Genomic DNA, 18,496 nt, shown 5'->3' on the forward strand with positions numbered 1-18,496 from the left:
CAGAGGAATGGTGACGCTAATGATTGCAGCATCGCCGCTCACCACCTGGGTAGACTCCTCAAATTTTCCAAGGACCTGGCAGATGGCTGCCAACCAGGCCCACTCTTCTGTAAATAATTGAGGAGGCTGACTCACACTGCACCGCGCAAGTTGGAGTTGGTATTCCACTATAGCTCTACGCTGCTCATAGAGTCTGGCCAAAATGTGGAGCGTAGAGTTCCACTGTGTGGGCACGTCGCACAGCAGTCGGTGCACTGGCAGATTAAACCGATGTTGCAGTGTCCGCAGGGTGGCAGCGTGCGTGTGGGATTTGCGGAAATGTGCGCAGAGCTGGCGCACCTTTCCGAGCAGGTATGACAAGTGGGGGTAGCTTTTCAGAAAGCGCTAAACCACCAAATTAAACACATGGGCCAGGCATGGCACGTGCGTGAGGCTGCCGAGCTGCAGAGCCGCCACCAGCTTACGGCCGTTGTCACACACGACCATGCCCGGTTGGAGGCTCAGCGGCGCAAGCCAGCGGTCGGTCTGCTCTGTCAGACCCTGCAGCAGTTCGTGGGCCGTGTGCCTCTTCTCTCCTAAGCTGAGTAGTTTCAGCACGGCCTGCTGACGCTTGCCCACCGCTGTGCTGCCACGCCGCGTTACACCGACTGCTGGCGACGTGCTGCTGACACATCTTGATTGCGAGACAGAGGTTGCGTTGGAGGAGGAGGAGGAGGAAGGTGCTTTAGTGGAGGAAGCATACACCGCCGCAGATACCACCACCGAGCTGTGGCCCGCAATTCTGGGGGTGGGTAGGACGTGAGCGGTCCCAGGCTCTGACTCTGTCCCAGCCTCCACTAAATTCACCCAATGTGCCGTCAGGGAGATATAGTGGCCCTGCCCGCCTGTGCTTGTCCACGTGTCTGTTGTTAAGTGGACCTTGGCATTAACCGCGTTGGTGAGGGCGCGTACAATGTTGCGGGAGACGTGGTCGTGCAGGCCTGGGACGGCACATCGGGAAAAGTAGTGGCGACTGGGAACCGAGTAGCGCGGGGCCGCCGCCGCCATCATGCTTTTGAAAGCCTCCGTTTCCACAAGCCTATACGGTAGCATCTCTAGGCTGATCAATTTTGCAATGTGCACGTTTAACGCTTGAGCGTGCGGGTGCGTGGCGTCGTACTTGCGCTTGCGCTCAAATTGTGGCGCTAGCGACGTCTGGACGCTACGCTGAGAGACATTGCTGGATGGGGCCGAGGACAGCGGAGGTGAGGGTGTGGGTGCAGGCCAGGAGACGGTAGTGCCTGTGTCCTCAGAGGGGGGGTTGGATCTCAGTGGCAGGTTGGGGCACAGGGGGAGAGGCAGTGGTGCAAACCGGAGGCGGTGAACGGGCATCGTCCCACCTTGTGGGGTGCTTGGCCATCATATGCCTGCGCATGCTGTTGGTGGTGCCTCCCCAGCTGATCTTGGTGCGACAAAGGTTGCACACCACTGTTCGTCGGTCGTCAGGCGTCTCTGTGAAAAACTGCCACACCGTAGAGCACCTTGACCTGTGCAGGGTGGCATGGCGCGAGGGGGCGCTTTGGGAAACAGTTGGTGGATTATTCGGTCTGGCCCTGCCTCTACCCCTGGCCACCACACTGGCTCGGCCTGTGCCCACACCCTGACTTGGGCCTCCGCGTCCTCGCCCGCGTCCACGTCCTATAGGCCTACCCCTACCCCTCAGCATGGTGTATTACCAGTGATTTGATTTCCCAGGCAGGAAAGAAAGTCGCGCAAGCCTGCAGCCAAAATACAATTTTTTCCCTTGTTTTTCAAAGGACAAGCTACACTGTGTGTATTCAATGAATACTACTAAGTTTAATAACTGTGTTGCGGCCCTGCAAAACTGTCACAGAACTTTACTGTTGCAGAGTTATTAACTGTGGCAGAGCAGGTATTTCCCAGGCAGGAAAGAAATTGGCGCAAGGCTGCACTCAACCGTAGCTGGTTGTGTCTGATTTTTTTACGTTCTCCACGCAGCACACACGTACCCAGAGCCCTGACGGCTGTCAGAGGCAGGGCAAATATACTTTTTTCCCTTTTGTTTAAAAGGATAGGCCCACTGCGTCTATTCACTGAATAATAATTTTAATAACTGTGTTGCGGCCCTGCAAAAGTGTCACAGAACTTTACTGTTGCAGAGTTACTAACTGTGGCAGAGCAGGTATTTCCCAGGCAGGAAAGAAATTGGCGCAAGGCTGCACTTAACCGTAGCTGGTTGCGTCTGATTTTTTTACGTTCTCCACGCAGCACACACGTACCCAGAGCCCTGACGGCTGTCAGAGGCAGGGCAAATATACTTTTCTCCCTTTTGTTTAAAAGGATAGGCCCACTGCGTCTATTCACTGAATAATAATTTTAATAACTGTGTTGCGGCCCTGCAAAACTGTCACAGAACTTTACTGTTGCAGAGTTACTAACTGTGGCAGAGCAGGTATTTCCCAGGCAGGAAAGAAATTGGCGCAAGGCTGCACTCAACCGTAGCTGGTTGCGTCTGATTTTTTCTGAACGTTCAGCGCACAGCACACACGTACACAGAGCCCTGAGTACTGTCAGAGGCAGGCCAAATATACTTTTTTCCCTACATTTTACAAGGAACACCCACACTGCGTGTATTCAATGAATACTAAGTTTAATAACTGTGTTGTGGCCCTGCCAATTTGTCCCAGAACTGCAGTGATGCAAAGTAATTCGCTACCTACAGCAGATCAGGGATTTCCCATGCAGGAAAAAAATTGCCGCACGCCTGCGGTAAAACGTAGCTGACTGCGTCTGATTTTTTCTGAACGTTCAGCGCACAGCACACACGTACACAGAGCCCTGAGTACTGTAAGAGGCAGGCCAAATAGAATTTTTTCCCTGCATTTTACAAGGAACACCCACACTGCGTGTATTCAATGAATACTAAGTTTAATAACTGTGTTGTGGCCCTGCCAATTTGTCCCAGAACTGCAGTGATGCAAAGTAATTCGCTACCTACAGCAGATCAGGGATTTCCCATGCAGGAAAAAAATTGCCGCACGCCTGCGGTAAAACGTAGCTGACTGCGTCTGATTTTTTCTGAACGTTCAGCGCACAGCACACACATACACAGAGCCCTGAGTACTGTAAGAGGCAGGCCAAATAGAATTTTTTCCCTGCTTTTTACAAGGAACACCCACACTGCGTGTATTCAATGAATAATGTATGTCTTCTGGCCCTGCCTACACAATTCTATCCCTGTAGTATTAATGCCGGGTGCAATGCTCTGCACAGCCGGTTTTGAGAAAGAAAAAAAAAATGCAACACTGCTAACAGCAGCCTGGACAGTACTGCACACGGATAGATGTGGCCCTAGAAAGGACCGTTGGGGTTCTTGAAGCCTACACTAACTCCTAACACTCTCCCTGCCTAACCCCCACTTCTGTCTCTATTGCAGGGCGCAATGCTCTGCAGATCCAATTTTGGAAAAAAAAATAAAAAATACTGTGCTAACACAGTACTGCACACTAGTAGATGTGGCCCTAAGAAGGGCCGTTGGGGTTCTTGAAGCCTACACTAACTCCTAACGCTCTCCCTACAGCAGCTCCAGCACGATAGTACTTTCCCTCAGCTAAGTCACAAGGCATGTGTGGCGAGCCGCGGGAGGGGCCGATTTTTATACTCGGGTGACATCAGATCTCCCCAGCCACTCACAGCAGGGGGGTGGTATAGGGCTTGAACGTCACAGGGGGAAGTTGTAATGCCTTCCCTGTCTTTCAATTGGCCAGAAAAGCGCGCTAACGTCTCAGAGAGGAAACTGAAAGTAACCGGAACACCGCGTGGTACTCGTTACGAGTAACGAGCATCCCGAACACCCTAATATTCGCACGAATATCAAGCTCGGACGAGTACGTTCGCTCATCTCTAGTCATTACAAATAAAGCAATACCAGTTGTGCGGGTTTTGTTTCTTTTCCCATAAAAAGGTAAGGTTTTTAAGAAAGAACGTGGGGTATTTTTTGACTTTTTTGTATTACATCTTGACATTTTTTTAAAATGCTTTTTTTAAAGGGAATTTTAAGAGGTGATTGTGCCTTTGATTGCAAAATACATTGCACTGCTGATGTAGTATTCTGTATTGTGCCTGTTGCTAATATATTCAGAGGCTTCCTATTAGACCTTGCCGCAAGCAGAGCCTGCTATGCATCTGATGGGTTCTTATGGCACCACAGGGTAATGCTGCACCGTGGTTGGGAATCACTGGTCTAAGGGCTTGTCTGGTCTTATCCTAGCAAGTTCACCTAGAACAGAACTTCCTGGTTTCAACCCAGCAGGACAAAAATGTCAAGATTAGAGATGAGCGAACGTACTCGTTACGAGTACTTACGCACCCGAGCACCGCCATTTTCGAGTACAGCGGTACTCGCGCGTAAAGATTCGGGGGGCGCCGTGGCGGCACGGGGGGTAGCAGTGGGGAGTGGGGGGGAGAGGGAGAGAGAGAGGGCTCCCCCCCTGCTACCCCCCGTGCCGCCACGGCGCCCCCCGAATCTTTACGCGCCCCGCTGCTCCCCCCCGCACCGCCGCGCCTCTCCCCGCCCCCCGGCGCCCCCCGAATCTTTACGCCCGAGTACTGAAGTACTCGAAAATGGCGGTACTCGGGTGCGTAAGTACTCATTACGAGTACGTTCGCTCATCTCTAGTCAAGATCACAAAATATAATGCCCTTTAAAATATAACCTCTGCTCAGTCATATTTAAATATTAAACCCCCATACATGGTAGCAATGATAAATTCAGTCTAAATAATGATTGCTTAAAATATGTACCATGCATCATATTCATTAATAAGCAGCTTTTTCAGTGCTCTGACAGCTTCTACTTGCTGTTGGGGGTCAGTCATTAATAGCTTTAGACCTATGGTGAGAGAGGGATGTTGGATAACCCTAATATATCCCTAAAAGTGTTCCTGCCTACAAGCAGAGCGATTTGCTCTTAGAAGAGCATCCCCAGTTTGTGGGGAGGAATAGGGGATGGGGTCTGATCCCTCCATGTTGCTGGCATTGACACCACAATATGTACTGGCACGATTATACATATTGTGGTGTTTGACTGCAGCATGGCTACAGAACTTCACACATGAAAATCCCCTGAATGAATCAGCTATCAACTGGGAAATGCGTTGGAACAGAGGTTGAGATGGCAAATGGCATTTAAGGCAATTTCTTTGCAGTGGACAGCAGAGGAATCGGCCTTGAAGATCAGTCTTGTAATGTGTAAGGAGCATATGTATGATTATGCCACGTTTTTTTTCTATTGGTTCATAATGTAACGGGCTCCAGGAATGTTTGCATGATACAGTAGTGCTTATAGCAATTCTTACATAAGTGCGACCTGTGTTGGTAAATACTATTGTCTTTTGTATATTTTAGATTGTGGCTGGATATTGTGTTGCTATTGGCTGTGAGGAATCACAAGGGAAGGTGGGATATCTGCGGCACACAAGCATCATAAATACGCTCACCTGCATTACAGCCGCATAGTTCATACTAGAGTTTGTAGTAAGTGCCTTGTTGTTGTGCCCATCTTGACACTGAGGAAGCTATTTAAATGACTGCATTCAGCTTTGAGCCACACGTGGGTGACTAACTATGAACCAGTCCCGATATGACGAGACAAAGACTGCTGGTGTTCTATGTTTGGTTAAGCAATGTTGACATTGATTGCCTCCGACTAGCTCGGACATTTAAAAGACAGTTATATTACAATCTATTTGTTGAATAAACAGTTTATAGCAGCTAGGCCTGTGTCATTCCTCTGTCACATCACAAACCATTGCCCCTTACGCTACAGAGATGTACCTGGGCCTACCTCCATACTTTTGGACCAGTTGCAGTGACATGGATACAACTTTTTGGAGCCCATTCCCTGCGAGTGCCCCTATGATGTTAGCTGTGCAAACAGATCTACCAAAAGGAGCAAAGGCCAAAGTAAGACCCCTATCCTTCAAACCTGCTGAGGGCCTGAATACCACCCAGGGGTCCCCTGCTTAAAGAGCACAAAAAATGCTGCTTATCAGTGAATGCTGTATAGCACATACTGTAAGTTACCTTTATTAAGGTTGAGTGTATCATTATTACTATATATGGTGGGTTAATATTTTAATATGAATAATTTAAAGGTTATATTTTAAAAGGCTATTATATTTCACTGATGGTTAGCCTCCAAGACGGTATGGACTTTGCTGCAGAAGGGTCCCATGTTACGACAACCAGAATAGTCAGGGTTTGGAGGCTGTAGCATGGAAGCAGTAGTAATGTAAGTAGAGACAGAGCCAAGGATTGTCACCAGGAAAGTGGTCAGACAGCAAGAGGTCAGAGGATGAGACAGGAATGTAGTGAGGAATAGAGTCATTGGTCAGAGAAGTGTACGAACAAACCCCGGGATGAGGAAGGAACAAGGGCGCGAGCCAGGGCAGGGTAAGAACTTTAATCAGTCTGTAAGGCAAAGCAGGACAATTCCCCTTTAAATAGGCTGCCACGAACAACGTCCACTTTGACCACAGTGTAGCCAAAGTAGGGGATCTTTAGCCTGAATCAGCAAAGCCATGGCAGAAGATGGGACCAGAGAAGAAAAAGAAAGAGCTGTTGCCACTTGCCAATACAAGGTGCTGGAACTGCCGAAGATGTGCAACAATGCTGTTTGCTTTAAATTTATACATGGTAAAATTATATTTCTTTCCGTAATTTTTCTTTAAAAAATGCACACATAAGATGTAGAGCACATGTATTAGAAACATGAAAGTGTTCAAAAAGGTCTGCAATTAGCAGATGTTGAAGTTAATAACTGAAATGACCACATAGAAGAACATTTTTGTTTTTGAATGTTATAAAACTGGTGCATGAACTAACTATATTAACCTCAGACAGATGATCGAGGGCATTTTGGCCTGTAATATGGTGTGCAATATGGAAAGTGTAGTCCTGTGTGGGGGTGCATTTTCTCAGTCCAAGTTTTCCCATAAAAGCTTATTTATGGAATAGTTTGTAGGTTCCTGTAGTGGCTGTTTTAGACATTTGCCACCTAGACTTTTAATGTTTTCTTTAGAGTGCATTTTTCCCTGCATGCTTAGAACATGCAGAATATTCTGTACTCTGTAACAAAGAGCCGTGTCACTTTTTCAGTCACTATAATGAGGCCCCACTCTAATATCTGTGATTTTGAATTAATTGACAGCACTGCAATACCTGGCAATGTGCCAGAATTAAAAGGAAGCTTTCTCATAATAAGCATAGGAATGCAATGGAACAGAGACAAAGGGACTATTATGGTTGTTTATGTGCTCCTTTTTCAGTTGTGACTTGAAAAACAACAAAAGCCCCAAGAAAATGGCTGTTTCACACTTGTTTGCTTCACAAAGACTTGTGTCACTTGTTTCAGAGAACAGGGAGGATGCTGAGCGAAGATTGAGACATACACTGGACAGCAAAGTTGTTGGTCTCTAAGATATTACGAAATCTATATGGTTACTAAAATTGTATTCATAGTTTTTAAATTGAGTAATAGTGCTAGCCACTATTTACTTGTTAGTGTGGCCTATGACATCCAAAATTATAATCTAGTATTGTTCTGTAATCCACCTGTTTTTTCTTATCAACATATATTCCCTGAAGGGACTGAGTTTTTTCTGTTAACTAAAAGGATGTGTTCACGTCTTTCGATGCAACTTTTGATGCCCAAACCAGAGCAGATTAAAAAATAGCATCTTAGTTTTATACTAACTTTCTATTTATGATCCACACCTGATTTTAGCTTTAAAAATTGCATTATAAAACCCTGCACATGTGAACATACCCTTGGACATATTTAGGTTTTTTTTTACTGCTGATTTACAGACTAATGTGTTTTCATTTAGCAATTAGGGTATTTTCAAATTGCTGCAAGCATACACCAGCATTAAGAAAAAGATCGTAAGAAGAGTAAGCTTATACTGACATAAGTTTTCTAAAGTTCCATTGCTCAAAGTTTGAAAGGTCACATGAAAGTAAGGCATTCACTAAACTGCGGCCGCATAATCAACACAATGTAGGCTCCATTAGGAGCTCCATAATACTTGCCTGGCCTTCCTTACATAATAGAAGTATATGTTACCTGTAGAGATGAGCGAGCGTACTCGGAAAAGCACTACTCGCTCGAGTAATTTGCTTTATCCGAGTATCGCTGTGCTCGTCCCTGAAGATTCGGGTGCCACTGCGGCTGACAGGTGAGTCGCAGCGGGGAGCAGGGGAGAGCGGGCGGGAGAGAGGGAGAGAAAGATCTCCCCTCCGTTCCTCCCCGCTCTCCCCTGCAGCTCCCTGCTCCGTGCCGGCACCCGAATCTTCAGGGACGAGCACAGCGATACTCGGATAAAGCAAATTACTCGAGCGAGTAGTGCTTTTCCGAGTACGCTCGCTCATCCCTAGTTACCTGTGTTTCACTTTGTCAACAGCCCAGCCATTGTTCCAAACTTATTGCTTATACTGTTTCTTGTTTATTCCTATAGGAATTCACATAACTTTCCTGAGGAACCACAGACAGAACCTGAGATTGCTAAGTCGGCTGCCACCTTATCTTCCTCACCCAATGTTTTTGGGTGCCAGGATGGCAAAGAGGTGGCATTATAGCTCTCCACATTAGGGGCCATTCCATGGACGCCTCTGGGAAGGACCCCTGTCCATGCTGCCAACTACCTTCTGGTATTGCAGGTTGACTAGAGCATAATTTACCAGAAAAACTGAACAAAAAAGTGCTCAAACTCATATACCGTATTTTTCGCTTTATGAGACACACTTTTCTTCCCACCAAAGTGGGGGGAAAAAGTTGCTGCGTCTTATAAAGTAAATGTGCCGAAATTCGTTGCATTGCCATTCATTTGCGCGATTGCGAGTTTAAACAAGCGATCCCGCTAACTAAATTGCGGTTGCGCAAATGAACACTAAATCGCGCAGACAACTGTGCGATCAGTTACCAGTTCTCTCTCACCTAGGGACAGTGCAGGGGATAGTGCCGGGTCAGTTAAGAATATTTTTCTCTATTTTTTGCCTTTAAAATGGGGGTGCATCTTATCATCCGATGCGTCTTATAAAGCGAAAAATATGGTATACCCCAAAATGGCACCAATAAAAACTAAAGGCCACCCTACAAAAAACAAGTCCTCACACAGCCCCATTGACAAAAAAAAGTTATAGGTCCCAAAATAAGGCAATTTTGGGAGGGAAAGTTTTATTTTTAAAAGTTCATATATTAAAGTTGTTGTCCAAGTTAAGGAAACTTCTAGCACCATGTCTCCCGTGCCTTAAAATAAAAAATCATCAAGTTATTCCCTTTTCCCTGCTCCCCTGTTCGTCCTCGGCCACTGGCTCAGACCTCCCTGTGACATCACTTTACATGCTGAGTCGGGCCTCAAGCAAGCTGCAGCAGCTAATGACAGCGAACATGTAGGAGTACAGTCACTAGCTGCTACAGCAGGTTGACAGGACATCACCATTGCCTATAAACAGACAGCAGAGACTGAAGCCAGCAGCGGAGGATGAATGGGGGAGTGGGGAGAGGTGAGTAACTGCAAATTTGTTTTTCTTCTTTAAAGGGGTTGTCCCGCGCCGAAACGGGGTTTTTTTTTTTCAACCCCCCCCCCCCCCCCCGGTCGGCGCGAGACAACCCCGATGCAGGGACCTAAAGAAAGCTTACCGGAGCGCTTACCTGAATCCCCGCGCTCCGGTGACTTCTATACTTACCGGTGAAGATGGCCGCCGGGATCCTCTTCCTCCGTGGACCGCAGCTCTTCTGTGCGGTCCATTGCCGATTCCAGCCTCCTGATTGGCTGGAATCGGCACGTGACGGGGCGGAGCTACACGGAGCCGGCATTCTGCACGAGCGGCTCCATTGAAGAGAGCAGAAGACCCGGACTGCGCAAGCGCGGCTAATTTGGCCATCGGAGGGCGAAAATTAGTCGGCTCCATGGGAACGAGGACGCCAGCAACGGAGCAGGTAAGTAAAAAACTTTTTATAACTTCTGTATGGCTCATAATTAATGCACAATGTACATTACAAAGTGCATTAATATGGCCATACAGAAGTGTATAGACCCACTTGCTGCCGCGGGATAACCCCTTTAAGGCATGGGGGATTCAATGACAGGGGTTTACTTATCTTGGACAACCACTTACATAATTTCGTCTTTTGTTTTTTTTATCTGCACTTTTGTACTAACCTGCAGAATAAAGTTAACATGTCATTTTTGCTGCATCTTGAACACGGTAAAAACGAAACTCATGAATGGCGCAATTGTAAGGCATTTCTTTTCGGATCCTGACTATTAACCATGGCTAGTGACCCCGCGTACCTCACTTAACTGTATTGCGGATGACCACGGAGGCTCACAGGCGGTCGGGCACAGTATAGTTTTTGATGGTTTTTCTGTTTGTTTGTTTGTAATTCCCATGACATCGTTTAGCAATGACGTGGGTAATCGCAGCCCATACACAATGTCAATTGCGTATGGGCTGTGTGCTGGACACCTCCATTCATATCTGCGTGTGTGAAGGAAAATTTGAAAATGCATGCCTTTCAACGCCCGCATTTCACAGTGGAAAGTCCACGCAGACGCCGATCGCAGAATACGCAATTCAAATCCGGTCGTGTGAGCCCGATCTATGTGTCACTTCTGTGCAGTTAGCTGGGGCTGGAGTAATATGGGTTGTTCTTTCTTGCAGAAGGGTAGAGATTAGGGAAGTTCACTGCTACAGAGTGGACAGACTGGCAGAGACTAGGGCAGTCTCTAAGCTACTGACTGGCAGAGACTAGGGCAGTTCACTGCAAATAAGGATACCTAATGAGGTGTAGATGTAAGATGGGTGATTGGTGAGGAAATGGTGTGTAGTGCTATCTCCACAGGAGACACTTTGCAGTTGAACAAACACAAGCCTTTTATTCTTCAAAAAGGCTCAGTTCTTGGCAGGAATAGCTGAGGCTGCATTCACATGCTGTTCGGTTCCTCATCCAGCCTCGCCGTCTGGGGGTTTCGTCTGACATGCAGAAAACGACACTCAGAGAGAACCCTGGATGGCTCCATAGGCTGACATTACTGAAATGCTTTGCTCTCTGTTTCAGTAATGACAGTCTACGGAGCTGTCCAGGGTTCCATCTGAGTGACGTTTACAGCACGTCAGACGGAACCACCAGATGCGACGGTTGGGCAAGGGGCTAAGCAGCATCTGAATGTAGGCTTACTCACTACCCAGCTGACTGTTTGATCACCCAGTATGGTTTTCCATGATATTATACTTCACAATCATGTACTGCTTTTTTGTTATCCACAGAACACAAGGGGAAGAGGGAAGAAGGCGCAGTCAGCCCTTATGGTATAAAGAGCGGCAGTCACTCTGCATAAGTTATGCTGGTACTTGTTTTATGCCTTAATTTTTTGGCTTGAAAAAGGCCCTGTGTGGGTGAAACATGCATTGCAATGCATTTTAAGGATGAGATGAATAAAGTTACACTTTTTTTTATACCTCTGTTGCCTTGGATTTTTATCATCTGGTATCCCAGGCATGTTTATATTCATTTACTGTTGTTTTTCCTACATCTGCTAGTGCAGCGACCGAGAACCAAACCTTCAGCCGAGCAGACTTTGGGGTACAAAATGGCAGCGGTTCACCATCCCCTTTCCTCAAATGCTAAAGTGTAACCCAGTTCAGCCACTAGCAAGAGATTTTTTAGCAGACTTGGTGACTGTCATTCAGTCCTAGATTAAAGTTGTGACGCCAGTGTCCCTAGATGAGTCACTGGTTACTTGTGATGAATAAATGAGTTCACAGACAAACAAAATGCTTTTTAAAACCAGGGACATGCGGTTTCCTTTTACTCACGTTCCAACTTTGATTTTCCAATACAAGCAAATTTACTGTTACTTCTTAATATGAAGTTACAGACTTCAGGAACAGTTTCCTGAACTCTACCTTTCTGAACACATTTGATAATAGACGGTTCTTCTCCCAAAGCACACACATTCTCGGTCGCTGTTATCTGAAGGGCACTTGCTTGGGTTATACAGTCTCTCATATCACTCTCACTTTAGCTGTTAGCTGTAGCAGACTTCTATGCTTCCCCTCCATATGCAGTACAGTGGGGACGTATATGGCGCTTGCATTCCTATACCGACTTTTAACACCTTAACGACCACCAATATGCCTTATGACGGCATATATCGATGGTCTATGTATGAAGAGAGATCACGAAGCGACCTCTCTTCATACAGAGCGGGCATCAGCTGTGATAAACACCCGCGAGCAATAACTACAATAAGCCGCATGGCTGATCAGCGCTATTGACCTGTCAGAATTGACAGCAGCATTAAAATCTCCTGAACGAGATAGCAGAAAGCTGTGTGGGTGTCATGACAACCGGGGCCTTCTGTAAGGCCCCAGGGCTGCCTTAGCAGACTGCCTATTAAGCGGTCCCCGTGGGGGGGCTTGATAGGCTGCCTGTCAGATTGCAGAATGATACTGCAGGAGTGATCAAAGCATCGCTAGTTGTGGTCCCCTAGGGGGCTGAAAAAAAAAAAGCAAAAATAAGATCTATAATAAGAAAATCTAAATCATAAAACAAAAATACATATTTGGTATTGTCGCGTCCAAAAAAGCCCGATCTAGCAAAGTAGCACATTATTTACCCCACACCGTGAACGTCGTCCGAAAAAAAAATAAAGAACGCCAGAAATGGACTTTCTCTGTCACCCTGTCTTCCAGAAAAAATGCAATAAAAAGGAATCAAAAAGTCGTACGTATTCCGAATTAGTACTAACATAAACTACAAGATGTCTCGCAAAAAATGAGCTCTCAAAAAACTACATACACAGAAAAATTTTAAAATTATTGTGCGCAGAAGATGGCGGCAGAAAATAATTAAAAAAAATAAAAGTAGTACAGAAAAAAAAAACTATACAAGTTTGGTATCGTAGTAATTGTACTGACCCATACAATAAAGTTATTATGTCAATTTTGTTGCAGTTTGTGCGCCGTAGAAACAAGACGCACTGAAAGATGGCGGAATGTCGTTTTTTTTTTCATTTTACTCCACTTAGCTTTTAAGTACATTATATGGTACATTAAATAGCACTATTGAAGAACACAACTCGTCCTGCAAAAAACAAGCCCTCATACAGCTATGTCAATGGATAAATAAAGGCGTTACAATTTTTTTAGAAGGGGCGAGGAAAAAACAAAAATGGGGGAAAAAAGGGCCACATCCTTAAGGAGTTAAGCAACATCTCCTATGCTTTCATTCCTAGAGCAGACAAGCTTTCTAGCCGCAGAGACATAGCCACGGCCTAGCCGCGGCAGGAGCATCAACCTGTCTCTCCTGCGCACACCTCCTTCTCTGACGGCACACACCACACTACTCCACTCTCTCACCTACTAACTCCTCCCTATTCTACTCAAACCACCAATCACAACACACTGACAAGACATAGAGACAAACGAACTTACTTAAAGACAAACAGACTTACAAATGATGGAGGGACCCTACTCTGGGTCACTACAGTTTCACCCTTACTTGAAGAAAGCCTCAGTGCCCCCTTTAAGAATAGAGACAATGTCCGAGGCAGGAAATCCCCAGTGTGCTAACCCGTTACCAAGACTACAAACTAGCTACCTCAGTCTGAAGAGTGCAGAGCAAAACCACTACACCCAACCCTTCTTGGTTCAATAAAATATCTTGAACCCACCCTGGTTTTAATATTACCGGGATCTCACCTCTGGTGGCAGACAGACATGACAGCATGCAACAAGAGGACTGACCAGTTACATTAAACATTACTGCTGGGCAGAGCAGAACTCGGGATGCTCCAGCATACGCTATGGGACCCAGACATAATACTTCTGCCTAAAGCCTTTTTTAAAATAGAAAACACACCACTGCTGACACAGATAGAAAAGAATGACTGGTAGACAATTAACTGGATAGAAGTGGAATGACCCTCACTTCTTCCTGCTCGCGCTTGGTGGTTGACATTCTATTACATCCCCCAGTCAAGACGGCTAAAATGGTAATGAGGATGTGCTGCCAAGACAATATAACTGTTGACTCGACACAAGCAGACACTAGTGTTCTTAATTAATTTAAGTAGGTTTTAGTTTCAGGGGACCTCCTGAGCAGACCACACTCAGACAAACGTCTAGTCTACACATTTAGAATACATGAGACATGGCCCCTAACTCAAACTCATCAAGACACTCACTCCTGCACAGACATTGGTATATTTCTTATCAACAGTATGACTTATCAAATAAATAGTGAGTGACTCTATTATTTTCAGAATAACAATTATAAGCACACAAACCAAAAGTTCTTGTTCCTTTTTTTTGTTGTTCAGAAACAGCAAGAAAATTACTTTAAGAGTCTCAAACAATAAACACAAATATCCAAAAATTTCTTACTGAGTTTCTCAGCACCACATAACCCTGGTGGGTTGTGTACGGTTTAAGGTTGGGACATCAAAAACCGATATATCGAAATATCAATATATCGCTAATGCTTTGTTGATACTTTTCATCGATATTGTTATGTTCGATCTATAGGTGACATCGATAGTAGAGATGAGCGAACGTACTCGTCCGAGCTTGATATTCGTGCAAATATTAGGGTGTTCGGGATGCTCGTTACTCTTAACGAGCACCACGCGGTGTTCGGGTTACTTTTACTTTCCTCTGTGAGACGTTAGCGCGCTTTTCTGGCCAATTGAAAGACAGGGAAGGCATTACAACTTCCCCCTGCAACGTTTAAGCCCTATACCACCCCCCTGCTGTGAGTGGCTGGGGAGATAAGGTGTCACCCGAGTATTGAAATCTGCCCTTCCCGCGGCTCGCTACGGATGTATTCTGACATTAGTTCAGGGAAAGTGGTATCGTGTTGGAGCTACTATAGGGAGAGTGTTAGGTGTATTGTAGGCTTCAAGAACCCCAACGGTCCTTCTAAAGGCCATAAATCTTCTCTATTTGCGCTCAGTGGGGCCGGCGGCAGCAGCGCCGACCCCATTGAGAACATATAGAAGACAAATCCTTCTTTTCTGCCACAGCTGTAACAGCTGTAGCAGAGAAGAACGATGTTTGCCCATTGAATTCAATGGAACCAGCAATACAGCAGGTTCCACTGAATGCAATGGGCTGCCGGCGATCGCAGGATGAATGGTCGGGAAGGGGTTAAATATATAACCCCTTCCCTGCAATTCATCCAGAAATGTGATACACTAAAAATATATACCGGCGTATAAGGCGACGGGGCGTATAAGACGACCCCCCAACTGTCACCTTATACGCCGGCAATACAGTGGAGCAAAGAATAAAAAGCATTACTCACTTCTTCAGACGATCTGCGCCGCTCCTGTAGACTGTCACTCCTTCCTGGTGTTCTGCGGTGCTCCTGCAGGCTGTCGCTCCCTCCTGGTTCCCGGCAGAGCATTGCTTTCTCTACGAAAGGCTTTAAATCCACGCCTCCAGAAACACACGTGCCTTCAGCCAATCACAGCCAATGACAGTGATGTCATTGAATTGCTGTGATTGGCTGTGTTTCTAGAGGCGGGGATTTCAAGCCTTTCATAGAGAAAGCTTTAGTCTGTGGACCAGGAAGGAGTGACAGTCTGCAGGAGCGGCGCAGATCGTCTGAAGAAGTAAGTAATGCTTTTTATTCTTTGCTCCACTGTATTGCCGGCGTATAAGGTGACAGTTGGGGGGTCGTCTTATACGCCCCGTCGCCTTATACGCCGGTATATATTTTTAGTGTATCACATTTCTGGATGAATTGCAGGGAAGAGGTTATATATTTAACCCCTTCCCGACCATTCATCCTGCGATCGCCGGCAGCCCATTGCATTCAGTGGAACCTGCTGTATTGCTGGTTCCATTGAATTCAATGGGCTAACATCGTTCTTCTCTGCTACAGCTGTTACAGCTGTGCCAGAGGAGAACGATCTTTACGCTGACAGTGCGGGGGGGGGGGGCACTCTTGCCGCTATTGTGGCTTAATAGTGGGACCTGTGAACTTGAGATGCAGCCCAACATGTAGCCCCTCGCCTGCCCTATCCGTTGCTGTGTCGTTCCCATCACTTTCTTGAATTGCCCAGATTTTCACACATGAAAACCTTAGCGAGCATCGGCGAAATACAAAAATGCTCCGGTCGCCCATTGACTTCAATGGGGTTCGTTACTCGAAACGAACCCTCGAGCATTGCGAAAATTTCGTGCCGAGTAACGAGCACCCGAGCATTTTGGTGTTCGCTCATCTCTAATCGATAGTTTAAGACGATGTAATATCGATTTTTGGAAAGAAAAAACGTGTCTTGTGGTCTAGTGACCAGATTTTCTTTCTTTACATTCTGCCCTTTCCTCTGTACAGGATGTAGTTTTGATCGCGGCACTAATGAACTAAAGTTCTAGAAACTTTTGGACAGTGTGAGGTGACTCTTTGTCACCAATAAAGTTTGCTCCAGGCAAAACGAATCTCAGAAAAAGTGGAGTCTTCGGCCCCTTTTCCACATGCGATTGTTCATCGCGTTAGACGCAGGCTCTGAATGTTTGCGTCTAACGCGATGGCAGTGGGCAATGCTTTCTAAATGAAAGCATTTCCACATGCAGATGGAGGACTGCGCTGAAACGCACGAAGCTCGCGTCCAGAAAAGGAGACGCGACATGTCGTGCGTTCAGCATCTAACGCGAACGCAGTGCCCATAGAAAAGATAGGAGCCTGATCTAACGCAATTACAATTGCGTTCGGGGCACTGCGTACGTGTTACCAGGCCCTACATTGTTTACAAGTTGCCATGGAGACTTTTGGTCCCTCAGTGGCAACTTGAAAAAATGCAGGGCACACAGCCCCACAAACACACAGAGATCATGCTCACATCCCGTCAGGTCCAGCATCCATCTTCTGGCTTCCTTGTAGCTGGCAGGACCTTGTTTCAGTGTGTTTGTTGGCTCATTAGATAACAATTATTTAGTGCCAATAATAAAAACTTCTTCTCATATACCTAATTTTAATTATATGTTTCATCTGTAATTTTTAATTTTCATTTGTAACTTTAACCCCTTAAAGATGCGGTCTTTTTTCCCCCTATTTTCGCCTTTTCCACCCCCCTTTAAAAAAATCATAACTCCTTTATTTATCCATCGATGTGACTGTATGAAAGCTTTTTTTTGTGGAAGAGTTGTAGTTTTTAATTGTGCTATTTAAAGTACCATATAATGTACTGAAAAACTTTTTAAAAATTCCTAGTGGAGTAAGATGAAAAAAAAAGACATTCTGCCATCTTTCAGTCCATCTGTTTCTACGGCGCATAAACTGCAACAAAAACTACATGATAACGTTATTCTATGGGTCAGTACGATTACTACGATACCAAACTTGTATAGTTTTCTTTTTACTATACTACTTTTTTTTTTTTCAAAGACATTTAATTTTTTCAATGATTTTCTGCTGTATCTTGTGCGCGCAATAACTTTTTTATTTTTCCGTCGTCTTAGTTCAGCGAGGGCTCATTTTTTGCAGGATGTCCTGTATTTCCTGTTAGTACTAATTCGAAATACATATGACTTTTTGATCACTTTTTATTCCGTTTTTTCTAGGAGTCTGGGTGACTGAAAAAAGTGCATTTCTGGCGTTCTTTATTTATTTATTTTTTCAGACGACTTTCACCGTGTGGGGTAAATAATGTACTACTTTGATAGATCGGACTTTTACGGACGTGGCTATACCAAATATGTATTTTTATTTTATGATTTAGATTTTTTAATTACAGATATGGCAAAAGGGGGGTGATTTAAACTTTTATTCCTTTTTTTTTTTTAAACTTTATTGATCTTTTTTTAACTTTACTTTTAAGTCCCCCTGAGGGACTACAATATGCGATGCTTTGATCGCTACTGCAGTATGACGTAATGCTATAGCATTATGTCATACTGCATTCTGGCAAGCAGCCTATTAAACCATCCCACGGGGATGGCTTGATAGGCAGTCTCTTAAGGCAGCCCTGGGGCCTTTCAGAAGGTCCCCGGCAGCCATGACACCTGCACCTCTCCCTCGATCTCACCGCGCGGGAGGAGGGGGGGCGTTCGGGACCCCAGAACATCGTTTGGGGATTTAAATGCCGCTGTCAGAATTGTCAGCGGCATTTAAAGGGTTAATAACTAAAGATGAGCGAATGTGTTCGGCTCCGCCCCTTTTCGCCCGAACACCGAACTTTGCGAGCAATTCCGTGCTCGGGCGAAAAAAGTTCGGGGGTCGCCGTGGCAGCGCGGGGGGGTGCGGCGGGGAGTGGGGGGGAGAGGGAGAGAGAGAGGGCTCCCCCCTGTTCCCCGCTGCTGCCGCCCGTGCCGCCGCGCCTCTCCCCGCCCCCCGGCGCCCGCCGAAGCTTTACGCGTGGACACTGAAGTCCTCGGCAAAGCCGGTGTCCGGGTGCGTAAGTGTTCGTTAAGAACACGTTCACTCATC

The 18,496-nt window shown here is 45.9% G+C and overlaps 1 protein-coding gene across 1 annotated transcript in view; it reads right to left on the reverse strand.

Moving 5' to 3' along the window:
- CDHR3 (cadherin related family member 3) overlaps positions 1 to 18,496 on the reverse strand; it is a 107,043-nt gene that overhangs the window by 87,086 nt on the left and 1,461 nt on the right. The window contains exon 2 of the mRNA XM_066589313.1: positions 4,804 to 4,891. Within this exon, the coding sequence (XP_066445410.1) occupies positions 4,804 to 4,891 (88 nt within the window). The remainder of the gene's footprint in view (positions 1 to 4,803; positions 4,892 to 18,496) is intronic.

Source organism: Eleutherodactylus coqui, chromosome 2 (assembly GCF_035609145.1).
Source record: "Eleutherodactylus coqui strain aEleCoq1 chromosome 2, aEleCoq1.hap1, whole genome shotgun sequence".
Classification (NCBI taxonomy): Eukaryota; Metazoa; Chordata; class Amphibia; order Anura; family Eleutherodactylidae; genus Eleutherodactylus; species Eleutherodactylus coqui.